Source organism: Camelus bactrianus, chromosome 19 (genome assembly GCF_048773025.1).
Source record: "Camelus bactrianus isolate YW-2024 breed Bactrian camel chromosome 19, ASM4877302v1, whole genome shotgun sequence".
NCBI classification, from domain to species: domain Eukaryota; kingdom Metazoa; phylum Chordata; class Mammalia; order Artiodactyla; family Camelidae; genus Camelus; species Camelus bactrianus.
The window spans coordinates 29,352,379-29,378,826 of NC_133557.1; the positions used below are offsets into that span (position 1 = coordinate 29,352,379).

General features: G+C 44.8%; 1 protein-coding gene across 5 annotated transcripts; it reads left to right on the forward strand.

Moving 5' to 3' along the window:
* Window positions 1-347: 347 nt before the first annotated feature.
* STX16 (syntaxin 16) lies at window positions 348-25,538 on the forward strand. 5 transcript variants are annotated; one of them, XR_012500680.1, is made up of 9 exons: window positions 348-1,230; window positions 15,524-15,631; window positions 16,046-16,186; window positions 17,089-17,254; window positions 18,302-18,393; window positions 18,935-19,078; window positions 20,283-20,363; window positions 21,488-21,790; window positions 22,587-25,538. XR_012500680.1 is itself a non-coding variant. In XM_010958569.3 (8 exons), exons 2-8 carry the CDS (start codon window positions 15,610-15,612, stop codon window positions 22,689-22,691), a joined length of 762 nt encoding a protein of 253 aa, XP_010956871.1. In that variant the 5' UTR covers window positions 348-1,179; window positions 15,524-15,609; the 3' UTR covers window positions 22,692-25,538. The 5 variants fall into 5 exon arrangements, 4 of the variants coding, with proteins under 4 accessions (XP_010956871.1, XP_010956868.1, XP_010956870.1 ...); XM_010958569.3 differs by lacking the exon at window positions 21,488-21,790 and having other exon boundaries at window positions 348-1,179; window positions 15,524-15,642; XM_010958566.3 differs by lacking the exon at window positions 21,488-21,790 and having other exon boundaries at window positions 349-1,230.
* The last annotated feature ends 910 nt before the right edge of the window (window positions 25,539-26,448 follow it).

Here is a 26,448-nt window from a genome sequence, read left to right on the forward strand (position 1 = left end):
CTGCTGGAGCCCAAATTTGCCTGCTGCTCGACTCCACTCTTAATAAGCGCGACAAGGCCCCTGGCAGTTGTTTGCAACGTGGGGGCCACGCTCTCGAGGCTCAGGCCTGCCCGATGACCCGCTCCCGGTGTCTGGGCCCAGTTTGGGAAGGGGAAACCGAACGTCCCGGGAGCACCCCGGGATAGGGCGGCGCGCTCTCGTGCCCCGGGGCAGGGTGGGGGGGTAGGGATCTCCCGCGCCCGGAACGTTGCGAGCAAGGCTTGCGAACGTCGCAGGGGGGCACTCGCGAGAGACGGACAGGAAGAGGGCCAGGGGGGAACGCCAGAACCCGGGACCACAGCACGGAAACGGCCCGGGGCTGAGCAGAAGTCAGATCCGGGGATGGAGGGAGCCGGAGAAGAGGAGTGAGGAGGCCGGGGAGGCAGGCCCTGCTGCCCTCTTGAAGGCCGGCAGTCTGCTGTGGCAGTGGAGCTCCAGGCCGCCCAGAAAGGGAAGGGGTCAGGAGGTCGGGCCCCGGCCTTAGCAAGCTCAAACAAGGCCCAAGAAGGGAGCAGCAGGAGTTCTGGGCCCAGGCCTGGCTCGGGTTGTCCAAAGGGGGCCTAAACCAGGCCTCTGGTGGAGAAACCGAGTCACAGTTAGGCCTCGGGCCCGGCCCAGACGCGTGTGAGCCAAGTTAGGGGTAGGGAACAAGGACCCTGGGGGGTCTCAGAGACTAATGTGGTAGGGGGCTTCAGGGCTTCCCAGTCCAGAGCCGGATTGGCGAGTTAGACGCTTGTAGATCCGAGGTTGGATTGGGGAGGGGTCTCTGGGAAGTTGGCTAGCTACACAAGGATTGGGGGGATTTAAGTGCTTAGAGATCGAAGGCAGGTCTTGGGGAGGGGGAGTCAGACAATTGAAAAGCCTGGGTGGTTATTTGGGGAGGGGTCTTTGCGCCTGGACGAAGCTCAGAGCAGCACCTGCTTGGCTTGAGGCCTGAGGCCTTGTCAGAAGCTTCAGTGAAGGGTGGGCCGACTAGGCCAGACCAAGAGAAAGAAAGTGAATAAACCTGGACTATAAGTGGGCGGGGGTCTCCTGAGCGAGGGTCACAAAGGGTGAGCCATGGCCACCAGGCGTTTAACCGACGCTTTCTTGTTGTTGCGGAATAATTCCATCCAAAACCGGCAGCTGTTAGCCGAGCAAGTGAGTAGTCACACCACCTCCAGCCCTCTGCATTCACGTAGCATTGCTGCGGTGAGTCTCCAGGCGGCCTCTCCGACACACGCACCGTGTGCACTGCGGCTCTGCCTGTCTGTCTGTCTCTGTCTGTCTCTGTTTTAAAAAGATAAGAATAGGAAATGCGAGGTCTCTTGGCCAGGGTCCGAGAGCTTCGGTACCCTGCATGGGGAAAAAGCAGTTTTAGGCCCCCGCTCCACCTCTGCCTTGCACGCTCTCCTCACTTCCGCATCCCTCCTGATTCCCCCCCTTCCCGCCCCCCCAGGCGTCACTGCACGGCCGGCCGCCTCTAATTTACATATGTTTTAGCGCTAAGATTTGGAAGCTTTGGGCCTTTACGAAGCCTTTGTGTTTTGTTTTAAGCTCCCCCCTTCCGCCCCCGCATACTGAGCCTCACTTTGGTTCTCTGAGTGCCGGCTTGCAGGATCGAAGACCCAAATTCTTGCAAATGAACGATTCCCTCCCCCAGAGGAGGAAGGAGTTGTTTGATTTTTTTTTTTTTTTTTTTTTTGGTCCTTTTTCTTTTAATGGCCTCGAAGCCCTCTGTGTGGCCGTGTACCCTGTGAATAATTGCCTGACTGTTTTTCCTGGGGGCTCTTGTTTGTGAGACTGTAAGGTGCTAGCTTCTTCGTTTTCCATTTCCTAGACAGGAAATTAAACTTCTCCCTCCATTCGAACTTTAAAAAAAACACACACACACATGGTGTATATGTGAAAATTAACCCCCTAAGTAGCACCGGTTTTGATTTAATTAACCTGAACGTTTCTTCAGACCAGCAGTAGACTCTTACTGGGAAGGCCTGGAAAGATTACTGTTGCCTTTTTGTTTGTTTTTGATGAGGGCTACTCTGAACCTGCTTTCTGCTCTGTAGAATATGCGGATGGGGGTACATGACTGTAGCTGGGGATGATGATTAGCCCTGTGGTATCTTTAATTGAAAAGTGGAGTTAGAATACCGGTTTGTGTTGGGGAGGCCCCTGGCTGTGGACAGGGTAGGTTGGAATAGAAGCAACATGGGAGAGCGAGGGAATAAAATAAAGTCATGCCGAGACCAGATTCCTGGGGGCTGTGGTTGAGACATACCGTTTTGGGAATCTGACACTCATTGTACCTCTTAGGGACTGTCTTCCCTTTTAATTTCTTTTCTTTATGGCTTGATCTAAAATACTTCAGAAAAATTAATGCCGTCTGTCTTGATTATTGACAGAGCGTCTACAAAGACAGTTTTTCCTTTTTGTAAATCACAAGTGGAAAATGTCTTCGGCTATTTGAAGCTGTGTGAGCAGTTGTAGGAATAAAATCACTGTAAACTTAGGTCAAAAAGCATACAAAACAGAGGGACGGAGTGTGTTTAGGTTTTCATTCACTGAAGAATATGGAGGTTTTTTACATTTGTAAACTGAGAGAAATTGTGTGATATAGAGATGCAAATGGAAATGGGCTGATTCCTGCGCTAATTTTGAAAAGAATGTTCTGAAATAAGCCAAGAAATAGAGAGTAGAAATTGAATGAATAAATTCCTCAATGCAACTTTAGTTTTGTTAAATAAGGTGTAAAAATTGCATGTTCCTTGAATTTTATGCTACCTTGTGGGGGGGGGAAACCCAGAACTAAAATTCTTATTAATGTTTCTAAGGTATCAGTTTTAATTGATTTTAAACTATAATGTTTGCTTTAAAATTTTTCATTATATAAGGTTCAAAATACACTGAACTATTGGATAACATGAGACTTCTTTTTTTTTTTTTTTGATTGTTTAGTCTGACGGTTTAGAAGCCTGATGTTTGAGACAAGCAGCTTTTTGAAAGTGCATCTCTAAGTCAAACCTATTTTTTAAATGGTTTTCTAAGTTAGGCAATTTAAAAAATATATATATAAATTAAGTCAAATAATTTAAAATATGTAGCTAAAGTATACAATTTGGAAAAATGCATATGTCAGAAAATGTACAGATATATTTAGCTAACTCGGATATTTTCTTGAAAATAGATTTCTAAGTCAAACTGAAAATACATGTCGAAGTCAGAACACTAAAAAAAATTTTCTGTATGTTACACCATTTAAAATGTTACATATGTTAGTTGGCTATTTAAAATCTTTCTTAGATCATTTAAAATATCCTTGTAGTCAATTCAGACTATCTAAAAAATAGATTTTGCAATTAAATAAAAATGGTTTGCCTAAGTTAGAATTTTGTTTTAAAATCATACATTTATATATTTTAATTGTGTGCATTAAAAAAACACATAACATAAATTTCTGAAGTGTTTTGGTTTGATTTTCAGTTATATTTTCAGCTTGCTTACAGTTGATTCTACAGAAACCATTTTACACACACACACAAAATCAAATATGGCAAGATGTTAACCTGACTAAGTAGAGGGTACAATATTTTCAACTTTTCTGGAAGTTGAAAAAATGTTATAAACATTTTGGGGAAAAAGCCGTATCTAACAGTTTTTAAAAGCTTTATTAAATAACTGATGTAATGTTTTTCACTGCATATCTACCTCATAAAATTTTTAAAACTTCATTTCTGACTTGTAAATTTCAAAATCATGTAGCAAATCAAACAAAATTTAAACTGTCAAATTTGAATATGGTCTGGATTTTAGGTGATATTAAGAAATTATTAGTTAATTAAAGTAATTATAATTAAATACATTTTTTAGTTTTATTAAAGAAGCCTACTGAAATGTTTAGTATTTGAAATGTCAAAATATCACTTATTTCATATACTTAACTTTCTCCCCCATAATGGAAACAAATAAGGCAAAGTGTTACTAATTATTAAGTCTACTGATGAATCTGTGGGTAGGTGCTATACCGTGTTACATATTCTTCTGTATGTTTGAAAAATTGTAAGTAAAAACTTAAAACATAAATATCTGTCATGTTAAAAACACAAGTAAAACAATTAACAGACACTTTAAATGTATTTAAAACTCAAGTAATTAAAAAAGGAAATAACTAAATTCTAGAGCTTAACTTAATTAAAAAATCATAAATTACAATTTCTATTTCCCTAGTTAAAAGAAAATGCTGTAGAAGTTGATTTTGGAGTATGCATTTGTTATCTCACAATTAGAAATAAATCACATCCAAAATAATAAGGTTTTTTTTGGTTTTTGTTTTAGTTTTAAATCTCAATTTTCACATCCTTATTTTAGGTGAAAGCTGTAGAAATTGATTGTAAAATGTGTGTGTGTGCTTTTGTGTGTGTATTACACACCGCAAAACAAATCACACCTAAAGCATATCATTCAAAAAAATTAATCAGGCATTTTTTGCATCCTAGTTTGAGAAAAAACTAGAAGTTGGTGGTTGGCAGTGGTGGGGTTAGTGTGCATACCTATACTGCATACCAAAACAGGTTTGTGCAGCATTCAGGCAAATATGTCACAGCTAAGCAGGAATTTAAGGAGAATGTGCAGTGACAAAACAAACAAAAAGTCCCAAGGGCCAGAGGGGACCTAAAGGTCGTTTGACCCAATATCCCCTGTGTGATAACCCCTCTGCCTGCCTTCCTTGACCACGTTCTGTGATGGCGATAGGAAATTCCAGCAGCCAGTCCCTCCACCTCTTTTACTACCCAAAACGTCTTTGCCCACATTAACCCCACGTCAGCCTGTATCTTGCATCCTGTGGTCCTACCTCGGGTTCTGGCTCAGGGGTCTCTGACACGGGAAGCCTCTTCCTTCTGCGTGATAGATAACCCTGCAGCTGGCTCAGCTTTCCCGGCGCAGGCAGCAAGGGGGCCTAGGAATGAAGTCTAGTTTTCCTGTGTGCTTTTTGAAGTTCAGCACCCAGAACTGAGAAAAATTCTGCTTAATTGTGTTCTTGGTTGTGTTGATTTTAGTAAAACTAATTGTTAAAAACAGGGGGTGGGGGGCAGTTGATTCTTTTAGACTATCAGCAAAATAACAGCTGTGGGCATTTGTCATTCATTCTGTTTTGGCCTCAGTTTTGGATGCCCCATCACGGTCATGCCTCACGGCAGTAGGAAATACAGGCAGGAGCGCTGGACTCTTAAGTCTGGGAATTTAGGGCCAGGTCTCACTGAGAGGCTGTCTGAAAATTAGGCCTTCAGGCAAGCTTTTAATCTCTTCTGACATCTTTTGCCTTACTTGTAAATTGAGGGTTTGAGTTAGGTGATACCTAGTGGGCTTGTGGGTTCAATGATGCTTTCTTAAATTCTGTTTTAATACGTTATTTCTCCTGACCAAGGAGGCAGCCTTAGCTTTATTCTGAAAAGGAGAAAAACATAGTCAGCAACATTGCCCGGCCTGTCTGTCCCATGTTACCGCAGAAATCCTTAGAAGTAGCTCCAATAACTGTGGAGAAATAACTTTGACATTATATCTGCCAAATGCAGATTTAAGGCAGCACTTCATTCAGGCAGTTTCAGGCAGCTTAGCTTTGAGAAGCTGAAATGAAATTACAACGTTAAATAATCATTCCAAAAAAATGTGTAAAGTCTTAAACGAATGAATGAAAAGTAGATGTTAAATTGCTGTTCTGATCTGATGAGGTGCTGCTGTGTGACTTGTGATTCCCTTTGATCTCCTGGAATAGATCTTATAGAGGGATCTGAGCTGCTTTGTTAGTGTTTACAGCCTAATCTGTTCTCTGCTTTAAAATAATGCATAATCTATAAATGGAAGCTGGAGTTAATTGGTCTTAGATTAGTTTGAAAGTAGCACATTATTTTTAATAAAACATGGTGTTCTTTAGGGGGGAAGAAACGACTGAGGATTAACTACGGTTATAAGAAACCCGAGGCCCTTCTTCAGTCTTGACTATAATATTAGCTAAGATTTATTGAGAGCTTACTACATCCCTGGCGCTGGGCTTTGCCCTTCCTGTGTGCAACCTCATTTCATCCTCACAGAGCTGTATCCAAAAAGGAACTGCTTTTTTTCATGAAACAGATCCAGAGACTGAGGTTTCGAGGAGTCAGGAAATTTGCCCAGTGTTTCCCACCTAGCGTGTCGGGGAGCTGGGATGGGACCTCAGGCCCCAGAACCCTGGCTACCTGCTGGCCCCGTAGCGCTGCCTCCTTTCCGGGTGCGCTGCAGTCCTGAAGAGCGAAGAACCCGTAAAACATTTTTTTTCTTACAGTAGGATTGCGCTTTCTTTATCTCACTTTACAACCATACGTAGTCAGTTTTAACTTACATACTGAACATTCTAAGTTTTAGTCCATGCTGAGTCTGTTGGAAAATTAGTTCTCTGTCTTTAGAATCCAAGTATGAAATCACTGTGTATTTCTCTTTAGATCTATTTGCTTTTCTGCTTCTAAAGATTCCATTTGAGCAGAGAGGCTTACTTGAGAATAAGGGTACTTTGTTGGATAAAAGTGAAGCAAACTTTTATTTTGGCAGTAATGCAAATAAAGTAAATATCACTATAGCATAGACCTGTATTTCCAACTCATTTTGCTCAACTTTTCCAGACTTCCTGAGTAAACACAGATGGGTTTCCACTTATTTTTCAGTTTTATGTAGAAAGTTCTGTAGACTATAAATTCCACTTGCTACTTGGAGTTTTCAGTATTTGCTTGATTGTATGCCATTGGCAGGTCACAATCCTCAATTTAGACATAAAGATTGAGACGGTGGTGATGTGCAGTACCGTGTTTGCGTTCGGCTGTAGTTTGGTTTTTCCTGTTGGTAACCCTAAGTGTTTTAATTCAGGTCTTGACAACATTTTCTGGTAATTTGGTGGCAGGGGGAGTTTTGAAAGCCTTTTGTTTGTAAGTAGCAAAATGGGGGTGGGGAGATGCCCTTCAAAAAGATGACTTTCTGAATTTAGTTCCCGGTGTGTTGTGAGTAGCTTCTTATCACTGGTAACTCCCTAAGTTGTTACTACAATTAGGGAGACTGAAGGTGGGGTGGAAAGAGGCTTGAACACCTGGGTCTGTGCCCGTCAGCCGTTGACAAGCTCTGGGGCTTCGGGGAAAGGGATCCATATATTCTGAAGCGTGGTCTCCCTATTTGTGAAAAAAAAAAAAAAAAGTCATATCTAGCCTATGGTTCTGATTTCCCCTCTTATCAACTAATAATTGCAGAAACCAAAAGATCAGGCTGTGTGCTGAGTTAATAACCCGAGAGGACAGGCTCATGTGTAGCAGAGATCTTAACCATGGTTTGCAGTGACACTTTGTCCAAGGGTGAGATGTCAAGGAGCCTCTGTAGAACAGGCAGATGTGCAGACTGAGACGATGAATTAGGAGTTTTGCTTTGTGTCTTGTTTTATAAATAAAAACACTTCAGTGTGGAAATGTTAAGCTTCTAAAAAAATAAGGTTTTCTTTTTTTTTTCTTTTTAAAGTAAAAGGTGATAACTCAGATTTCCATTTGACACCATCTTCTCTATTAATATCTTCCAGTACTACTGTTATGTCTGGGTGTATATATAAATATAGTTCTCTTGCTCTCAGAGCAATTTGTAGAAGGAACGGAGAAGCTTTTCAGCTTTCTGTAATGTCAGCTAATTGAATTTTTACGTGGAGGAATGCTGTGTGATTAAACTGTTATTGCTATCATTATTTAATAATATTTTGGCCCTGATAGACCAGTTGCATTTGCACTATTAATTTTTAAATAAGGAAGTTATTTTTTTACTTTCTAAATTTACTGCTAAGCAGGAAAAAAGCCAACACAATTGATTATTGAAATTCACCACTAATTATTTCAGTGATCAATATTATTTAAAAAAAGAAAAAAAACCTAGTTGTTCAGATTATCTCTCCTTAGTAAATGTCTGTTCAGAAGATAGAGTTCCACATTGATCGAAAAAAGAGCCTTTAGCTTTAAATGGAAACTTAATCCTCTTCCTGTCAGTGCTGCTTCCTTCCTACTCTCCCTTAAAAAAAACAAAAACAAAGCCAAAACCCTCTCCTTACCTTTGGTTTTGTTTTGTTTTGTTTGTTTACTTTTTTATAATAGCCTTATAAATAATTCTGTGCCTTCTAGGCCAATAATAACACATGCCAAGCAAATGGAGAGTTTTTCTTTTCTTTGACCACCTGTGTCTCTCTCCCGGGAAGAGTGGTTTCTCGGCTTGCATGTTACCACGGAGAATGCCGTGTCTGTGGGATTTAATTTGTAGAGACCTTACATATGTGGTCACTCAAATATTATCTGAATACAACCATAGACAGTTTTTGAGGGTTGTTCATTTGCTAATTCTGCCGCATTTGCAGGGCTGCTTTGCATGTTCAAATGTGCATTTGACATGGTAAAATTACATTTTAGCTTTGCTCTTATTTTATCTTCCTAAGGGAAATTTAGAATGTTGTATATAGTATTTGATGTTTATGAAACAGATTAGCATTATATTTTAGTGGAATTAAAGCAAGTGTGTTTTATTTGTTTCTATTGTATTTTAATTTTTACAACTATTTATTGTTTCCTATCTCATCTACCAAAACAATAATCATAGTAAATAAAAATAAAAACCACATATTACTATAGTTTTTTTTTTTAAAGGAATAATCAGAAGGGGGAGATTTTTTTAAATGCCTTGGTTAGTGGATCTTTACTTTTAGTCAACTTTAGAGTCGCTTAAAATCCCAGTGTTTTCTCAACTGACCATACCTTATCTTGTCTGTCTGTCCCCACCCTTTTTCTCTTTGCTCTCCCTAACTGCATGGGACTGATGGAAACATCTCTCTTCAGGAGCTGGATGAGGTATTGTGTTTTGAATATTTTTGTATGTTAGCTTATAAAGTTATGCCTGTTTTTCTGAAGTTTTTTGGTCATATGGAAAATGCCAACAGAGTTTACACATATTTTAGCGTTTGTTTGGATTGTTTATAATTGTTGTGTTTAACAATTTTAACTTAGGCTTTATTTAACGTATTTTCACACGAGAGGAGCTGATGATTTAGAGGAGGCTTAGGAACATTGTTTACTATTCTTGGGAAAATGTGTCAACTTTGGAAATAGTAAAGGTTGAACATTTACTTGAACTTAAAGTAAGCCAGATTTTTTTTTAGGATTATGCATGTAGCTCCCTTGAGGTATGTGAAAAGACATGCTGTCTGGTGAAAGCACTAAGGAAGTAGGACTTGGAGCCAGCCGACCTGTGGAGGTGCCACTGGGACGCCCAGGTGACTCTCTGTTAGTGCTGGCTGACTGGTGGTTACGTGGCCCCCTTCCTAGCAGCTCACCTGGGCCTTTTCATTACTTGTTAGCACTTCTCCCAGAAGATGGAGAGAGTACATGTTCACGTCACATTATTCGAGCAGCACTGATACCGGGCTGACAAAAAAAAAGGAGATTGCACTGTGATGGGCAGTTTTGTGTTTCTGTTATCTGTTTCAGCCATGAAGGGTTTGAAAATATTTTTCTTTAGGGTAGACCTTTTTTTAAAAGCCCTTTTTAAAAACTTGGGGGCAGGGAGGATGTCATTTGTTTTTACTCTAATTTAGAAGTAGGAGCAGTGAGATGGGATGAGGGTCACTGTCTTTAAAACCAGTGGGATTCCTAACTAGTTGATAATACAGAGGGGGAACACCTAAACATCCTTCACTGAGAACTGGTTAAGTAACTTCTATAGCATCTCGAATTCTCTGTGCCTGTTAGAAAGAGTGCAGTCTGTCTCTGGGCTGCAGTAGAATGAGTGATACCTTCCAGGAAGGGTCTGGGATGGAAGGGAAACTTTCTCTTGCAAACCCTTTTCTTAGGTTGGGTATGTATGTTTTTAAACCATGGGCATCTATTACTTGTGTCATTAAAAAACAATTCGTGTTTAGAAACAAACCCTTAGCCAGTGGCCGCTGGAGCCAGGTGCCGCGGCGTGCCTGACTAGGACCCCTCGGTCCTACGCCGGCTGGACCCCTCGTCACGCCCCGGCTGTGTGCGTGGGGCTCAGAGAGCAGGCCTCACTTGGGCATCACCGTCACTCCTTACTGAACAGTTTGGAAGCACGTGGCTTGTGGCCCCAGAAAGGAAGTGTCCACGGGAGAGCCAGCAGCAGAGCAGCTTAGGGTGAGGAAGGATTTCGGACGCTTCCCCCACTGGGGGCCTGTCAGGGGTCATCTGTACCGAGGGACCTGCCGTCTGAACCAGGTTCCCATCTTGCCTCCTTCCTCCTCAGGCAGCAAGTTCCAGAAACTGGCTCCCCACGGAAGTTTACAGTGTGGTGTCTCAGCTTGGAGGGGTCTCCAGGTTCTGTTAGCAGAGACCCCGAGGGGAGAGCCCCTCTCTGCCGCACACACTCCCATGCTGGGAGAGCTCTCTGAGCCCCGCATCCAGTCTCTCTGTCCTGCGTCCATGTGGCCACCTCACCCCCTCGAGCACTTCACTTGTCCCTTCTTGTCCTTTGTCCGGAACCAGTCTATCTTCTATGACGTGAATGGTACATGACATGTATTTTATTTACTTCATTCATTTATGCATTCATTCATTGCATCCTTTTACTGTTGACTTGGCCAGCTGATTACAGCTGCATATTTATTACCGCTAAGTGCCAGGTGCTGAGTTAGAAGCTGGGCCTGTGTTGGGAATGGTGTCCAGAGCCATGCTTTGTCAAGGCTGCAGCAGGGCTTCAACGCAGTGTCTTCTGGGAGTGGTAGACGTGACCTCAGCTCCCGGCATGGGTCACATGGACGCCTACCCCTTCGCAGGTGAGGCCTGAGCAGATTTTGCTGACAGCATCACCGGGGCCTCTCAGAGTAAAACAGCTGGTGGCTTCCTGCAGCGTGGCCACGTTAGCTTGTTATTCTCCTTCTCAGAGCAGCTCACAAATCTGCACCCTGGGGATACCAGTCTCTATTCTTCTCCAGAAATAAGAAGTAAGGTGTCCCCAAAGAGGAACCCCCGACCACTCACTCTCTGGTCCAGCGTCTGGCCCTCTCCTTTGTTCTCTGCTCCAGTCTACTCCCCACCGAGGACAAAGTCATCTCCCAAGTGGTTAGGTTTTTAAATTCATAATAGGAAGTATTAAAAAAATTACAAGCTATAAATGTCAAGCTCCCAAAGCACATAGCTTGGGGAGGGCAGGGCGAAACAGCAGGGCCCTGAGGGCCGCAAGCTGGCTTACCTCACTGAGGGCAGCCTTGAGAAAGCCTCTGAACCTCTCAGTGTCCCTATTTCTAAAACAGGGAGCAGTCCTCACTGAAGGTTTGTTGTGGGACTAAAATGATCTTGGTGCGGAAGTGTAGTACCAACGGGACCATTAATTTGTGTTTTAAGGGTGTGTGTAAGAATTGAGAAAAAAAAGAAACCAGTGAAACTAGCAACCTTTATATCTAGGCAGTCTGATTGTTGGGTTTTATATTTCTATCTTTTTACACATTTAAAAAGTGTCTATTTTGAACATTTATTGTTTCATAATCAAAAAGTAAACCCTATTTTTCAGCTATCATGGATTTAAGAAAAACAGACCTGTAGTGCTGACAGCCCCTGATTCCCTTTTATTGCAACATTCTCATTCACTCCCTGGAAGAACAGATTTCTTGAGCCTAATTGTCTGTTAGTGAAGTCGACGAGCCTTGTGAGCCCACCGAGTTATGCTGTGGTCCGACTTCATCATCCACCCTCCACAGTGTCTCAGGTGGAAGCCAGAGCTGCCAGGCTGTAATTCTCAATGTCCCTTCTGGACTTTTTTAAATGTTCACAGCCACAGACAATCCAAAATTGTCAGGATTGTTTCTTATTATTAGCAATGCATTATGGCTGAAGTTAGTTTATTTTTTTTAGATGGGGTGTGTGTGTGTACGCCTGACTTCTCTAATCTGTACAGAGGCTTTGCCATTTCCTTAATCTTATGGTACACTAAATCAGCCTTCTCGTAAATGCAGGGTTTTATAAGAGTAGGAAGGCTGTATGTTTGGAACAGCAAGATTTATGAGACTGTGTTCGTGTGTGTGTGTTCCGTCCATAGAACAGCACTTGTCTGTACTGACTGGTTCTCTTTAAAAGGACAAATGTCAGTGTCTAACGTGGATCAAGGGCAAAAGATAACTTTAGTGAGACGAGCGAGAAGCCTTTGTGTGTGCTGTTTTGAGCATCCGTTGGCAGTTTCCCGCATTGATGCATCTGAGCTGGCTGAGCTGGGTGAGGGTCGCATCCCTCTAGTTCTTGGGCGACAAGGGCTACCAATCAAAGAGACAAGAACCCTTACATTCTTAATTCTCATGAGTGCAATTTTATAAAATAGTTTTTGTCTTATTTGAAGAATATGGAAAGATTTTTTTACTTCAGAGGCACAAGTTCATTTAAGAAAAGCTTTGATGACCAGCATCATATATTCGGAGAGGGGAACTCAGTTGAAATCGAGCAAGAACGAGTAGAGAGAATTAAAAATCTGGCAGTTTTTTCAGGTCTGTATTGCCTTGGGTGGCAACTTGAAAACCGATTTATTTTGGATCTTAAAAATAAGAAAACATGTTGAAATGAGAAGTGAGGTTTCTAAAGTTGAAAGGGTGATTGTTTTGCCCTTTAAATGTATTATTTATGTTTATATTTGTTCCCATTTCAGATAATTGACTTTAATCTTCAGTTATGTTTTTCCTTCCCAAAACATATAGTCTTTAAAAAAAAAAAAGTGCATACTGTGATACGTACCAGAAATCCATACTGATAAAATAAATGACACATTTCTTCTGAGTGAGGCCGCGTTTCTTTATCATGTTGAGCTGTTGCTATAGATGATGTCCTAATGAGGACAAATTATTCCCTGTTTAAGAGTTTTCAGTCCCAAAGAATCAGCTGTTCTATCTTATTGGCAAAATGCTAATACAGTGTGCGGGAAAGCTGGGGCCGGCTGGAGGGGCTGGCATCTGTCCCCTTCACGTGGGGACCTCCCAGTTAGCAAGCTTCCTTGGTGTGTTCACACACTCTTTACATGCATTTTGTGGGGCGGGATGTGTCTATTGTGTAAAATTAAGTACTGCTTAAAGAGTTGAATCCACCTCAACTGACTTTTTGTATGTTATTTATAATTTCCCATTTGTTTCAGATAAATTGATACTAATTACTATGCAGATAAATTTAGGTAAATACCATCTCTGTATCTTTTTTAGTGTAATGTATGTTGGTAAACCAAAAAAACTACAAAATAAGATCATGAATTTAAAAACTATAAATAAAACAAGTTACTGTTACTACTTTATTGAAGTTGGTGTAATAATAAAATGTAGTGGATTAGAGAATAAGCTGGCAGAGCAGAGACTCTGTGACCCACAGGTTTTGCTTTGTAGGAGCAGCTGAAGACTGAAGCTCAGGCTCTGCTCCACTCAGGCAGCAGCTCTGCGTCCAGGGCCTGCTCCTCAGCCGGCTGGGAGGTGCTGGGAGCTGGGCATGTGACTTGTCCCTTCTGGTTCAGGCATCATCCCCTCCTCAGAGCTGCTGCCTCCGGGTGACTTTGGAGGAGGAGTTCCCAGGAACACACAGCCATGCCTGTTCCTGCCGTGCAGGGTGAGGGCTGCGCCTGCAGCTGGTCCTCAGAGGCCACTGTGTTGCTGGCCTGTGTGTGTGCTCAGCCCCAGCCGGCCCTGGGTTCCTGGGGGCAGTTGGAGGGGAGTGGGTCAGAGGGCTCTGTTTCGTGTGGTGGTTTTAATCTCAGAGCTTGTTGTCCTGATTTGTTTCCGTAGCAAATTGCAGTTATATTTCACAGGCCTGCCAAAGTGATTGGCAGCTAGTGCAGTGGACGGGGCTCCTGGCGCCAGCTGCCCCAGGTTTTAATCTGTCACGTAATAGCTTTGTGACCTTGGGCAAGCTACTTAACTTTTCTGAGTTTCAATTTCCTCATGTATAGATTGGAATACGAATTCCTAGCTCCCTTAGTTTTTGTGAGGATTAAAATAATAACAAGAAGGTGAAATTCCTGTTAGTGAACTCTTAAAAACAAACAGGGTGGCGCTGGTTGAGAAGGAGCAGGTCACTGATGCAGAGCCCCCGATAGCACAGGTTGGATGACGCACCGTTTGTCCAAGACCTGAAATGACACGGGGCCTGCAGGGTCCACGCGGCGCTGCAGCGCGCTGGCCTGTCACGACTCCCCGCCGCTCTGGGAGCAGTTGCATGGCTGCTGGTCCCACCAGCGTGGTCCTTGTGCAGGATGCGCTCGCTGGGTGCGCAGCGCCCCGAGCCAGTAGGGGCAGCACCACCCCGGGCGTGATGCCAGTGCGTGTGCAGGACTCCAGGCTGCTTTTAGCAACTGTGTTGTCCTCTCTGCTCAGGATTTCAGGCTTATTACTGGAAGAAATCTTTCAATTTAGGTTTTTCCTTATGTGATAGTTCTTCTCCTTCATCTGAGGGTTTTTACAAATTTTGCCTTGTTCCTTGATTGTTAGGAAAGCAAACAAGTCTTTGCTGAATGCGTGAAAAAAATAAATTTAGGGAAATGCAGAGAGTAGGGAAGAAAAGCAATATAAATTCTTCACCAATTCTGTGGGGTGACTTAGAAAATGTGCAAAGTATTGCCTATAAAGGACTTTTATATGCTGTTTTCCATTATTTTTTGATCATCATTTGGATCTTTTGAAACTGGCATTTATAAATTCTGAGCTCCGGAGGGTACCTCCACATCCTTTCAACCATTCACTGCCTCCAGGCCAGAGAACAGTTTAATGAAGCCAAACCCATGATTTCCCTCCCCTTCTTAAGAGCTTACTAAGGCAGTGTGTTATATAGGTAAAATGAACAAGAACTGTTGATATCAGTTCAGAATAAGTGAGAATGTTGCCTGTGGACATTTAACCAAAAAAAGGAAACGACAGTGTTAATTTAAGATTGTACTGAGATTTTAATGCTTGCTTTTGCCAAATGGTGGATAGTTTCCCGACTGTTTTAGGCACTTCTTCCATACATTTTAACACATGGTTAATGATCCTGTGACTTAGATAACTGGATCAGCCCTATTCACAAAATAAGTTAAATGTGTGTAGAGGAAACCTTGAAATTTTAGTATTGGTTGCATTTACCGCCTAGAATTTTTTTTAACTTGTATCTGTCTGGTCATATTAATCACTGAGGTCCATGCCATTCTATCATAGCACTAGTACTAAGAGGGTTTTCTTTTAAGGATCTTTTGTTGACTCTTTCATTACATTGCCATAGCCAGATCAAGTCACATTCATGTTCACAAGTTTGTCCAAGGAAATTAAGAAGTGGTGCATGAAAAGATAGGAAAACAGTTCCCAATCCTAGCAGTGTCAAAAGCAAGTTTATGATACAGGCAAGTGCGCGCACTCCTCCGTTTCTGTGTCTTCTCAGGGAGCGATGTTTAAAAGGGAGTGAGAGTATGTGTATCTGGATTGACCGAGTGATTTTTTTAACGTCCCTTTATTTTCCTGTAGCTCGCTGATGATCGCATGGCTCTGGTGTCAGGCATTAGCTTAGACCCAGAAGCAGCAATTGGTGTGACAGAGCGCTCGCCTCCTAAATGGGTGGACGGCGTGGACGAAGTAAGTTGAATGTTAGTTTCACACTCTTATCTATTGACGTAATTACGACAGTAGCATATTTTAAGATGTCTGCATAAAGACTTGGCTATACCTGGATGCGTGTCCCTGGGAGTGCTTTAGCGTTAGGGTTGTTCAGTACACAGCACAAGGGGAGGGAGGGGTGCCTGTGTGTGCGTGCTAGTGATTTTGGCTTTAGCAGTAACTGTGTGAAATTTAGAAAGCAATCAGAGAACTGTGTGACAAGGAGGAGTGTTGCTGGAATTGCTGGTCGTTTGAATTAAAAGTTGCTCAGGCATGGATGACCCTACATGTTGGCTGAAGACTGAAGTGTGTACTCTGAGTGCAGCTGATTGTCCCAGAGGCAGACAGACCCCTGGCAGACATCAGTGGAGTTCTGTGGTTTCATTTGTTTAGATACAGTACGATGTTGGCCGGATTAAACAGAAAATGAAGGAATTAGCCAGCCTTCATGACCAGCATGTAAACAGACCCACCCTGGATGACAGCAGTGAGCAGGAGCATGCCATTGAAATAACCACTCAAGAGATCACTCAGGTGAGGATAAGAAGTGGATCCCCTGGCAGGAACCCACATTTCCCCGCCTTCTCACGACCTTCTTGGAAGCCCCAGGGTGGTACAACTCTGAGTCAGATTGCAAATCAGTCCTGGAGTGTCACTGCCCAGCCTGAAGTTCACAGAGGGATTCCAGGAGGCCCTGAGCTCCCCTACATTTCAGTCTTGGAGGAGTGGGGATGGTTTTTCAACTGTCTGTATTTACTACTGTGAATTGATTTAAAAATTAAATTAGGAACATTACTGAGTTCAGTCATTTGATTTTAAAATATATAACGTCCATTGCATACTAGTGCTCAAAATTTTTTCATGTTAAAAAATAGTACTTGTCATTAAAAAGATGGAGCTGTTGCCCTATACAGAGTAGATTAGAGTCCTAGAGAAGCTCAGCATCCTAGAAATATTTCTTGTAAAATGTTAAATTTGAATAATTTAAAAATAATACTAGCAAGCTAGCACTTACAGTCTTCGTCTGTTAAGCTCTCCCAGGTGGCTGATGAACAGAAGGGGTGTGGGGGGGGCGGGAGGGCCCTGGGATGTGGGGCGTTTGCATCCTGGCTTTTGTCGATGGACTACGGCAGGCTTCTTATTTAACTGCTCTGACTCCAGTGTCCTGGTCTGTAAAATGGGATACTTCTCAGGGCGCTCACAGGGGTCAGATGAGAAATGCGGCTGCGGGGAATGATACTGGTTCTGTAGCACGCGACACATGTGCACAGTGCGCACCTATTCCAGGTTTACTCAGTCTCGGGTCGCGTCGCGGTTGTCAGCGCCGCCCAGCTGGACAGGGCCCTTGCCGTCCCGCTCAGACTGGCGAGCGCAGAGGCGGGGCCGGGTGCGGGACATCCTCCCCGGCCTGCCGTGAGCCGCGCCCCTTCTCCCAGCTCTTCCACAGGTGCCAGCGTGCAGTGCAGGCTCTGCCCAGCCGGGCCCGCAGGGCCTGCTCGGAGCAGGAGGAGCGGCTCCTTCGCAACGTGGTGGCCTCCCTGGCGCAGGCTCTGCAGGAGCTGTCCACCGGCTTCCGGCTCGCACAGTCCGGCTACCTCAAACGTGAGTGCGGGAGTTCCAGCGCTCGAACTGCAGAACCATTTTTTGTGTTTTTATCCTTTCCTGCTCCCAGTTGTCCATTTTGTCCTGTACCTTTCGCTGTCAGCTTTTGAGCACGTTCATGGCTCATGGAACAAGAGAAGCTCCCTTCCACCCGCAGTGTGAAACCCGGCCAGACTGAAGCCGAGGACAGGCTGTCAAAGCAGTTCACATCTGAAAAAACAAAACAAAAACTTCCTCTGTGTCAGGCGTAAGGAATTTGAAAATCCATCTAGCACATTTAAAAAATGTGTCGCTTTCTAGGTTGGGGTTTGGGGGAGCTGCTGATAAATAGGTAAAAAGCTGTAATCACACGAAGGCTTCATATTTGGTGATAAGGGAGGAGTCTGAGAGCACCTGAACTCCGTGCTGGGGGGAGTCTGAATGCCGTCCCCACTGGCACTAGTGACTTCTCAGCCGGCTTTTCTTCCCTGAAGAGCACAGAGGCCGCTTTCAGCCACATCCTTGTTCTGGTTTCCCTGTATGCGGGGCTTTTCTTTCTTGGCATGGTGATCAGTAAAAATCCTCCACATACTCCACAGAAAAGCTAGTTCTCCCTCCTTCTGACAACTGGCGTATTTGTATTTTAATTTTATTACTTGTAAAATTTGATTAAGGCCATTTGGAATTCTTACTGGAGGTGCTTCTAGAGAGGTATATTGATTTCTTTTAATGTTTTGTAACAGCAGTTAGATCAGATATTTCTGCTTCACTTAGACTCTCAGATCGTTGTGTCATTTTGCCATTCGCTCAGCATCCAGTGAACTGTGCACGTTTACCGTGTGACTGTGTCTTGAATGCCCCCACGCGTTCGCAGACTGTTGCATGTCTACAGTCCTTCACTCTCCACCCCCACCTCTGTTGGAGATGAGATTGGGCTTCTTTTTAAAGCTGCTAAGAATATCTCCATTTTGACTGTTGAGTTTTACTCTAGATTTCCCCCTTTTAATGGTGGAACAGTAACCAGGATGGTTTACGTATTCGAGTAAAGTGCACTCCTATCCGTGATAGGCATGAAGAACCGAGAGGAGAGATCCCAGCACTTTTTTGCCACATCAGTACCACTGATGGATGATGGAGATGATAATACTCTCTATGATCGGGTACGTGGAGGGGCCGCTGGGCCTTGTGCTCCATTCTGTTTCCTTCTCCTCGTGGACCTTTTGCTTCCGTGCAGTGCAGACGGCCCGGCGCTGCGTGACTTGTGCGTCGGTCGAGGGGCTTTTGCAGCAGGTGGAAGAGCCGTCATGGGGCCCATACTGTTTCTTCCTTTCCAGAGGCTACAGGGAGACCTTGTAATCTGCCTTCCAGAACCTTCCGGAAAGCAGTCTGCACACGCCACTCCTGGGAAGAACCCAGAGACATGCAGGCTTCTCCCCAGTGGCTCTCATGTAGCTGCAGACGTGGGGTTCTCTGTGTCCCTGTGTCCCCTGCTTTGGTCCATCCTGCTCTAGAGCCCGCTTGTTTGGGGAATTTGAATCTTTCCTGTTAGGGGAAAATAAGTGCTTTTATGTTGTTTATGTGCTTTATAGAAATATTTTCAGAATTCATTTTCTTTGAATTGTAACTAAAATGGTACGCCACAGCTTTCTTGAGGGGGAAGGAACTCTTAACATGTACATTTTGTACTTTTTGTCTCGCTAGGGTTTCACTGACGACCAGTTAGTGCTGGTGGAGCAGAACACACTGATGGTGGAGGAGAGGGAGCGGGAGATCCGCCAGATCGTGCAGTCCATTTCCGACCTGAATGAGATATTCCGGGACCTGGGGGCGATGATTGTAGAGCAGGTGTGTGCGCTCACCTGCCTCGGCAGCGCGTTCTCCTGCCAGGATAGCTGGTCCTTCTCCAAAACGTTTAATTCTGCACTTTTGTCAGGGAAAACTTAGATTCTGCTCCTCCAGTGCCACTGTGTGTGTACAAATGACACGCATGCAGTGCTGTCGCTCCCTGTCAGAGCGCTAATAAGCCTCTATTCAGGTAAGAAGTCACTGGCGTGGAGGTTCTCCTGTCCCTGCTCTGCCCCAGGCGTGTGCGGGGGGGGGGGGTGGGGGGGGCGTCCTGCCCCGCCTGCCCACGCGCAGCGCTGACTCTGGCGCTAGATAAGGCTTCCCTTCTGATTTTGGCAGGTTATTGTGTAACGGCAACTGGAAACACTAGCTTTCAAGTAGAATTAAATTGTTTGTTCACTGTTACAATCTGATTAGGGTGTTTTATTATCTTGCCGGCAGGGATTTGGGTTCTGATCCCCCTGAAACCAGCCGCAGAACAGAGTGTCGAGGCCGTGGAAGATCTAGTTACAATAATTACTGGCGCGCAGCTCCCAGGGAAGCACTCTTGCCATCTCTGCTGACACAGCGCGTTTTCATGCAGAGCCCCGCTCTTCCACGCAACCCCGTGTTCCATTCTTTCTCTTTGAACCGAGAGATTAAACAAGAACAAAATTCTCCCCGAGGTAGAAGTGTAGTTTCACACGGTGGTTTGGAGCATACTGTCATGGCTGTGACCTGTGGAGACCTGTGTTGACGTTTACAGACGTGACAGTCAGCTTCCAGGCCTAACCGCAGCTGGGCCAAGCTTAACCGGCCTCCTCTGCTTCCTTGAGTCCGAGTGTTTAAGCAACAGACAGGCGCAGAAGCCAGCCCTTGGCCGCTCAGAGCCTGTTCCCACCGAACCGTGTATTTTTAGAGCCCCAGTAAGTCTGAATATGGCATATCCTATAGTAGCTAAATCCAGAAAAGAAACCTCAGTTATCAGTATTTCTTTCTCATGAGCTAGACTTTGTTGTGACTGCTGTGGGTGGCACTTCGCCATCGAGTGCCTGATGCTGCTTGATGGAGGGTCCGAGAGCGTTCGGTGTGCACTTTTACAGCACAGTTAAGTAAAACAGAGCATCCCATGGAGAGCGGTGTCTGCAGTTTGCCTCTCTCGCTTCTGAAGTTTGTTTCTCCCTGTTTGGTTGTTGATTGTCTGTCCCTGTCACTTGTCACTCAGGGTACCGTCCTTGATAGAATTGACTATCACGTTGAGCAGTCCTGCATCAAAACTGAAGACGGTCTGAAACAGCTTCACAAGGTAATGCCATCTTTTTCAGTAGTTGGGAATTTGAGGAACTGTGGTCAGATATCAGGAATTCCTAAGAAGCTTCTCTCCCGTCATCGCTGTCTTCAGCACTGTCTGCCGTCAGCCATCAAGATAGGGCTGTAAAAATGTACAGTATCGGTTTATTCAGAGCCAACCCCGTGAGTTGTGGCTGTTTGAGTGCAGTTAACGATTCTAGGTGCACCTCATACTTAGATTTGACACTGCTGAGAACTCCCTTCTGTGACAGTCAATTCTAAAGAAATTAGGGTTTTCTTTTTTCTTTCCTTTAGAAAATATTCTATTCCTCGAGTCTTCTTGTTTTAGGAAATCAGTCGCAGAGGCATTTGCTAAAATATGTGTTGATGTGTCTGCTTGTTGCTGCTGACTCAGGCCTTGCTCGTTGTGACGCTTCTCTGATGAGTTGCTGGTGGAGACTCAGTCTGGAGAAGGTGAAAATCTAATTTCCGCTTTTAATTACCACAGTGTATCTGTGCACTACCTTGAGGAAGGAGTGGTTTGTTGGCATGAGGGTATTAGCTCTCTTATTCTCTGCTGATAAGGTGGCTATTTCAGGAATGCTTTCTATAATATTTGTTTAAAAAATAAATGGAAAACGTCTTAAAAATCTTGCGATCAAGATTGTGAGAAACATACACATGCGGCTGAGCGGCTCTCATATATATTTTGGAGCATGTTTTCTTTAAAAAGAGTGTAACACTTCACAAGTGAAATAAATCCTGTCCATTTCCTTGTGTCCTTGAGACCCAGGGGTATTTCTAGCCATGTAGTGGTCACTCTTCCGACTCACTGATGTGCTGGCAGTGAGACTCCAGCATGTGCTGGGAAAAGGAAGGCCGGCCTCCTCTATGCAGAGGGCTTTTTAAGCATGAGATTCATTTAGTTGCCAAGCCTTGTGTATTAAAAGAGGGAAAACTAACTTTTAGTTTCTCACTCTGTAATACCCAGGTTTTCATATGCTGTTGAATTATGCATTGGTTTTGAAGTTTCTTAAATAAAAACTAGCAAAACATGTTTTGTAATATAACACAGATGAAGGGAAAAGCTCTCTCCGTGGGAGTGTACAAATCTAGCGGGAACGAAAAATTCTGTTTCAGGTTCTACATTATACATCATTTTGAGAGGTTTTAAAGTCTGTCGTCTGGCGTTGGCGTCCCTGGTGCTGTGGATTACTTACTAGAAAAGAGCACGCGCTGTCCGATCACTCAGGGCACGTTGCTTGGTGGCGCGGCTGGCCGTCTCCTTGGCAGTTGGCTCATCCAAGGACGCATGAGCCTAGGGAGTTGCTTCCCACCGGCTGGACTCTGCAGACAGTTCACCTGTCTGTCCCAGAGTTTCCTCCCGCTGCTGAGCAGTTCCTGGGGGAGCAGGCTCGCTGAGGAAACAGAACTACCGGTCAGGTTGGTGGGGAACGGGGAAGTAGGTCAGAGGTTGGCTGCTCTTAGCAGGTGTTCCCACGAAGCTGTCTCCTCCTTGGCCTTCGCTGCCAAGGAGCGGGTCAGTGAAAGGGCAGGACACGCTCTCCCTGGGCATGGTCACCCGCACGACTCTCCTCCCCACTCTCCTTTCCCGGGGCCACGTCTCTGCCCGACAGGCACGCGTGTCACAGAAGCACAGGGAGGATTCACCCCAGGTGGGCACTCTCTGTACTCCATCCCACGGGCCAAGCTTTCCTATTTCTATTTCAGAGGGTGAATTTTGTCTTGTTTCCAAATTCAGAGGAGGTAGAAAACAAGCTTTTTGGGGGCTGTCAGTTCCATACCTTCTATCTGTGGTCTCTCTAGCCAGTTGCTTGATTTCTTCATGAAGGAGGTGTGTGTTCATCCTAAGAACTGTGTCCAGAAGCAGGAGGCTTTTACTGGGAGGGTGGGTCATGGCAGTCAGCAGCAGCAGAAGTGAGGAGACGTGGTCCGTGTGGACCCCAGGGCAGAACCTTTGGCCTCTCTTGCCAGCCTTTGTGTGATGGCAGGTCCCAAACATGTGCTTTAGTGAATCTGGTAAATAGGGGCTCCGGGATCCTGGAACTCGTGTGGATTGCACACACTTGAACTGTGGAGAGGCTGTGATGGTGGGCCTATGACAGAGGTGTCGGTATGGAGGTGAGACCGAAGCCTAGCCCTGGAAACGAGCGAGACTTGAGACTTGATTTTGGATTTTGGGAAAAATGACGGTCTTTTTTCCCTCCTCTTTCTGTAGGCAGAGCAATATCAAAAGAAGAATCGGAAGATGCTTGTGATTTTAATATTATTTGTCATCATCATTGTCCTCATTGTTGTCCTCGTCGGCGTGAAGTCTCGCTGAGCGGCGTGGGGTCGGTGGTGCGGCCCGCGTGGATCCGGGTGTGAGGGCTCGGCGTGCGGGCTGCCTGCGGGGATGCAGCCCTGGGACCGGTCGGGGCAGCGGGCGTTTCCACGGACTCCTCGTCACAGTCGTGCTCAAGCTAGGGGCGTGGGCTTCTGTTTTCCCTTCACTGTCAAGCGTTTGAGGACCGTGGATACTGCTGCCGAATAGAGATGAGTTCTCTCCTCGGTTGTAATACATAGATATTTTTTTAGAGCAAATGTGAGCTGAGCGTTCGCAGGTACTCCCCGAGCTGCTCAGTGTTACATGTGTATGTGCTATGTCATGTCTGAGCAGCATGCTGAAATAATTTTTGGAAAATTTTTTTTTAAACCACTTGGTTTATAAGAAATTTGGTACCAAAAATTTATGAGTAGAGGCAAAAATGCCTCTTCATCTCTGTGTATTTTCCAGTTGAAAACAAACTGAGAAGTCCTTTAAGAATTTATAATCCATTCCCCATTAACTTAATTTAGCTTTTCCATCACTGTTAATGATCAGAGTAACAAAGTGTGAAAGATAAGAAACCATCACTGATGTTAATGAACACATTTAGATGGGCCAGTTAAACAGCTTCATGAGTTTAAATTAATTGTGAATGGCGTACTCCTCATCTCAGACTTGTGCACTGCATTTTCTACTGTAAACCAAAAGGAATTACTAAGCAAAACCACCTACATTTAAAAGTTGATGATTTGAGATAACCTTACTTTAAAAGGAAGCTTGGCAGTGTCACGAAAGTCACCAGAATCAGCCGGCGTGTCCCTGTGCTCGTCCCTAGCCATCCTCGCTCAGTCCATTACTTATATACTAATTACGTAATGACCTGTTCAAACCGGACACCATTTAATGAACTGTGAATTTACACAGAGGCCATTCTAAATGGGTCACCCCATTTAGGATTAGTGGATCTCAAATTATTAACCAAACATCACTCCATTTCAAAGTAAAATATTCCACCAGTGGTTTGATTTATCGGCCCTTCTATTGCCACTTAACATGCACAGAAAGTAGGCATGTTCCTGCAGTTTGTGAAAACTGTGGCTAAGAAAACCCCTTGCTCGTGGAAGTGCGCTTCGATAGCCAAAGTGGGGCTTTGTCGTTTTCTTACCTGTTATCAATATGGTGCTCGAATATATTCCTAGACCTGTAGCATAACGTGGGAAGTGATGACAACTTAGAAAACCAAAGTTGTTTACGTTTTAATTGGTCTTGAGACACCAGTATCATTTTAATAGTCTTTTATAATTTTCAATGGCTTTCCATTGTTTTTACCTCTCTTAAAATGTTTAAAAAAGAGCATGACCTTGTTAAATGTGCTACATTTTATTTGGACCAGTCACATAAAATGTCTTTCTAGAATTGACTTTGAAGTTGTTTCCAGAAATTTTAAACTTAAGTCCAGAGATCAAGTTATCCAAACAGATCATGGGCTTAAAACCCAAACCCTTGCCCAACCTTCCCTTCCCAAGCAGTTGACGACACCAGGAAGTCGCTGGTTTTCTTATGACTGATGTGGCCATGGGATGGTCTAAAGATGTCTCTGGCATTTCAGGAAATAGCATGGCATTCCCTGAAAACAATTATTTACTAGGAAACAAGGTCGAGGAATAAGAATCCAGTACCTCCTTGACCGCCCCTGAAGTGCGGGGCTCTGTTGGTCTTGGGAGTAGCTGTGGGTATCCTTACCCCAGCGGTTCTGACCTAATGGAGCCAGGCTGCTCTCGAACCAGCTGCTTCTAGGAGTGGGGCTATCGAGACGAGGAGCTTCACCCCAGACAGCCTGCGGTGGTGATACTGGGTTATTGTTAACAGCTTTTCAAGTGCTGAGTCTTCCTTGCTCTTGAAGGAAAGTGATCCTTTAAGAAAGGATCGCTGTTTATTTGTATTTATTTTCAATGACTAGGGTGATTAGGGTTGTGTTTTTTACCCAGCTCATTTGGGTGAAGTCCTGAATCTAACTGGAGGTGGTTTTACGGATCCCGTGTGGGACTGGGGCAGCTGCCCTGGGCTGACTGAAACCAGCGCAGTGCCAGCCGGAGCCCTAGCTGTCCACTGCCGTGCTACGTCCCCAGGTGGGAAGTGGCGCCCGGCCCCGGCGCCGACCTGCCGGGCTCCTCAAAACACTGTGTTTTTCTGTTGAGCCTTTACTTGGGGAAAGATCAGCAGCATTGGGGACAGTAGGAGGAAGTTAGTAATTAGTGTCCTGGAAGCTCAGGGTAGTTCTTTCCCTTTGAAGGAGACAGGCTCCTTTTCCTGCCTACAGCCACCGTCCATGGGAGGGCTGCGCTGTCCAGCCCTGTGGGGCTCTGGCTGTGGTGGTCGCCCAGTCCAGTCTCTCCCCTTGCCTGGGATGCACCCTGGGAAGGGACTTCAGGGAAGGCCCCTTCTGAGCATCCTGGGCTTATCCTGGACACCTGCCTTCTTTAACAGGTCCTGGGTGGCTCCGTTGACCGGGGCCGGAGAGGAGAAACATAGATGTTTACTGTCAGGTCTCCAAAGCTCCTGATCTTTCCCGAGATTGTAACTGAAAGCTACTATCTCCTGTTTTATTAATTTGGGGGTGGGGGGAGGTGCCGGCTCGCCATGGGCGTGAAGCAGTGTACGTCTCTAATTTAACAGATTTACCGCGCTCTCTGCTAATTGAGAGAGCGTTATTTATTTGTTTTGACACAAGTGCTTTCACTGTTTTATCCTAGCTAATGGCTTCTTAAAGGTAATAAAACCCTTCCAAGCTAATTGGTCAGATAAGACTTTTTTTCCTTGTGTGCTTAAATAAAGCAATCAGTGAAGCGCTTCTATCCAAAATGACTTTTTTTGTCGTTTTTTAAAAAACTAATTTACTGTTACTGGAAACTTTTTGTACAATAAAGCAATCATGCAGATTAAAGAACATCCTGCAATCCTAGTATTAATTTTTACAAGGGGGTTCATGTTTTCTTCAAATGCATCTGTGTTTCAGGAGAGCCTGGCCTGTTCTGTGATCATCTGGGCTGATGGCTGTTTGTTTTGTGCCTGAGGCCTTTGCCTCAGTGTCTGTAAGTCCATCTATCTGTCTAATGGATGCTTTTAAAGGGACCGGTCTCTGTGCTATCCAGTATGCAGAAAGGCAGGTCATTACTTAAGAAAGCGCATGCTTTATATGCACACCAAGAAGCATTGGAGATCTTTCAATAAAACTCGCATGTGTTCCTTGTTGAGAAGTAATCCTTACACACAGGCTCCTGGAGACTTGAAAACTTCTAAGACTCTGAGTGTCTCCTATCCTATTGCACTGAAGAGTTCCGGGATAGTGTTTACCAGTTGAACTCAAAAGCCATTTCCCCTCCAGGGTGTCTGTGTCCAGGCTCCTCTAAGGCCAGGATGGTTCTTAGTTGACTGGGCGCTGACTTGCACGCGCGTGATGCCTGGTGGGAGATGCCATCAGGGCACACTAGGCGTGTGTCTGCCTTTAGGGAAACACCAGCGTCCACACCTAGGAAAGTGGGAGTTGTCTCTGCAGATAGTCCCCTGGACCAGCTAGGCATTTCGTTACCTTCCGACCCTGCTGAACCGCACGCAAGGCGAGACCTCCTCCCACCGGGCGCTCCCTTTGTTCTTTGAGTACAGCGGCAGCCCCCCGCCCCCGACGTGCTTATCAGCCAGCCGTCGGCTCTACCCGAGAATCAAACCCACTCTCACAGGCTAGACACGGAAGAAGTCCTCCATCCTGCCACAG

Bases quoted from the DNA above. Each gene is read 5' to 3' on its own strand.
- STX16 (XM_010958566.3), top strand. From the start codon at position 1,099: ATGGCCACCAGGCGTTTAACCGACGCTTTCTTGTTGTTGCGGAATAAT. The intron at 15,632-16,045 runs GTAAGTTGAATG...TCATTTGTTTAG, and splicing joins GGGTGGACGGCGTGGACGAA to ATACAGTACGATGTTGGCCG. The intron at 18,394-18,934 runs GTACGTGGAGGG...TTGTCTCGCTAG, and splicing joins ATAATACTCTCTATGATCGG to GGTTTCACTGACGACCAGTT.